The sequence below is a fragment of the Sinocyclocheilus grahami genome, unplaced genomic scaffold, assembly GCF_001515645.1.
Source record: "Sinocyclocheilus grahami isolate Dianchi unplaced genomic scaffold, SAMN03320097.WGS_v1.1 scaffold477.1, whole genome shotgun sequence".
NCBI classification, from domain to species: domain Eukaryota; kingdom Metazoa; phylum Chordata; class Actinopteri; order Cypriniformes; family Cyprinidae; genus Sinocyclocheilus; species Sinocyclocheilus grahami.
The window spans coordinates 943,729-945,632 of NW_015505656.1; the positions used below are offsets into that span (position 1 = coordinate 943,729).

The 1,904-nt window shown below is 35.2% G+C and overlaps 1 protein-coding gene across 1 annotated transcript in view; it reads right to left on the reverse strand.

Annotated features, from left to right (window-relative positions):
- LOC107553685 (receptor-type tyrosine-protein phosphatase epsilon-like) overlaps positions 1-1,904 on the reverse strand; it is a 21,025-nt gene that overhangs the window by 4,802 nt on the left and 14,319 nt on the right. The window contains exons 11-14 of the mRNA XM_016235981.1: positions 1,499-1,634; positions 1,208-1,357; positions 1,043-1,136; positions 684-760 (exon numbers count right to left, since the gene is read on the reverse strand). Coding sequence (XP_016091467.1) covers positions 684-760; positions 1,043-1,136; positions 1,208-1,357; positions 1,499-1,634 — 457 coding nt within the window. The remainder of the gene's footprint in view (positions 1-683; positions 761-1,042; positions 1,137-1,207; positions 1,358-1,498; positions 1,635-1,904) is intronic.

A 1,904-nucleotide genomic window follows, 5' to 3' on the forward strand; every position in this document is an offset into this window, starting at 1 on the left:
TAGATAGATAGATAGATAGATAGATAGATAGATAGCTAGGCAGATAGATATAGATAGATAGATAGATAGATAGCTAGGCAGATAGATATAGATAGATAGATAGATAGATAGCTAGGCAGATAGATATAGATAGATAGATAGATAGATAGCTAGGCAGATAGATATAGATAGATAGATAGATAGATAGCTAGGCAGATAGATATAGATAGATAGATAGATAGATAGCTAGGCAGATAGATATAGATAGATAGATAGATAGATAGCTAGGCAGATAGATATAGATAGATAGATAGATAGATAGCTAGGCAGATAGATATAGATAGATAGATAGATAGATAGCTAGGCAGATAGATATAGATAGATAGATAGATAGATAGCTAGGCAGATAGATATAGATAGATAGATAGATAGATAGCTAGGCAGATAGATATAGATAGATAGATAGATAGATAGCTAGGCAGATAGATATAGATAGATAGATAGATAGATAGCTAGGCAGATAGATATAGATAGATAGATAGATAGATAGCTAGGCAGATAGATATAGATAGATAGATAGATAGATAGATAGACAGACAGACAGACAGACAGAAAGAAAGAAAGAAAGAAAGAAAGAAAGAAAGAAAGCAATGTTAATAATGTTTCATCACACAGTGCCCCTGAAAAGAGTGATTCAAACTTACATCAATGAAAGAAGCGTTGATATAATCGGTGAACTCCTGACCTCTCTTCATCGAAAGGATGACTCGGTTAAAATCATCTGAACAAATGAATGAGAAAAGACGTAAATTGACCTCTAGCATAAACCTCTGGTGTTTTGAACTGCATGCATGTTGAACTGAAGATACAAGCAGAACAGCAAAAGGAAGAGAGATTTCTGATTAACTTCCTTGTAAACAAAACCGAGCCGCACAACAACATTTTAGATCGAAAAAATACATTAATTATGTTTCACAGCCCCTTTTATGTTTGTTTTGAGATTAGACTGCATAATTCACTCAGGGTTTTTGATCTTCATGAATGCAGATGATCTTAAACTCACATGGAATAATCTGAAGGACTCTGTTCTTCTTCATGTTGGCAGGCAGGTTGCCCGTCCTCATGTTTTCCTTCATAATACGCATGTTTGTCAGTTTCTGCAAAGTCAACATTAAAAATTCATTAAAAATCTGTTGAATCAACAACTGCACACCACTAATGTCCTCACCTTAAACTCTTCCTCCAGGCCCACGCGGTCCAGCGGCGCACTGGTGTTGTGAAGTTTATCCAGGTGACCCTCCAGAGAAGAAACGTCCAGCTCCGTGTCTCCGTACAGGAAGTACTCCAGCAGAGCCTGATAGACGAAGGAGTACTGCAACTACAACACAAACCAGATTTTCAGTCATCTTTAAGCTTGCATGACTTCTAGGTAACTACTTCTGTCACCTGTTCTTTAATGACAATAAGTTAAATAAGTAGATGAGAAATGATGCAAAAACCAATGACATGCTCTACTCACATCCGTCTGAATGAGCTGCGATCTCTGCTCACGTATTCGTGACACGAAACCGAAGACGTCCACCTTCTTTTCTGCGTACATCATGTCAATCAAGGCATCGATGACGATGAATGTTCCTGTCCTGCCCACACCGGCACTGACGGACACACAGCACAGACACAATTATTCACAATATTAACAATATGGCAATATGCTATCATTTACTTTATTACTGATGTAACTGATTTACCAATGCAGGTCTTTCCAAAAATTAAATTTTTTCAAACCCTCTTTTGGAAACAATTATTATACAGAGACAACTTTTTCACAATATAAATCAATAATCATGATGGATAAAAAAAAAATAATATATATATATATATATATATACATATATATATATATATATATATTTTTTTTTTTTTTA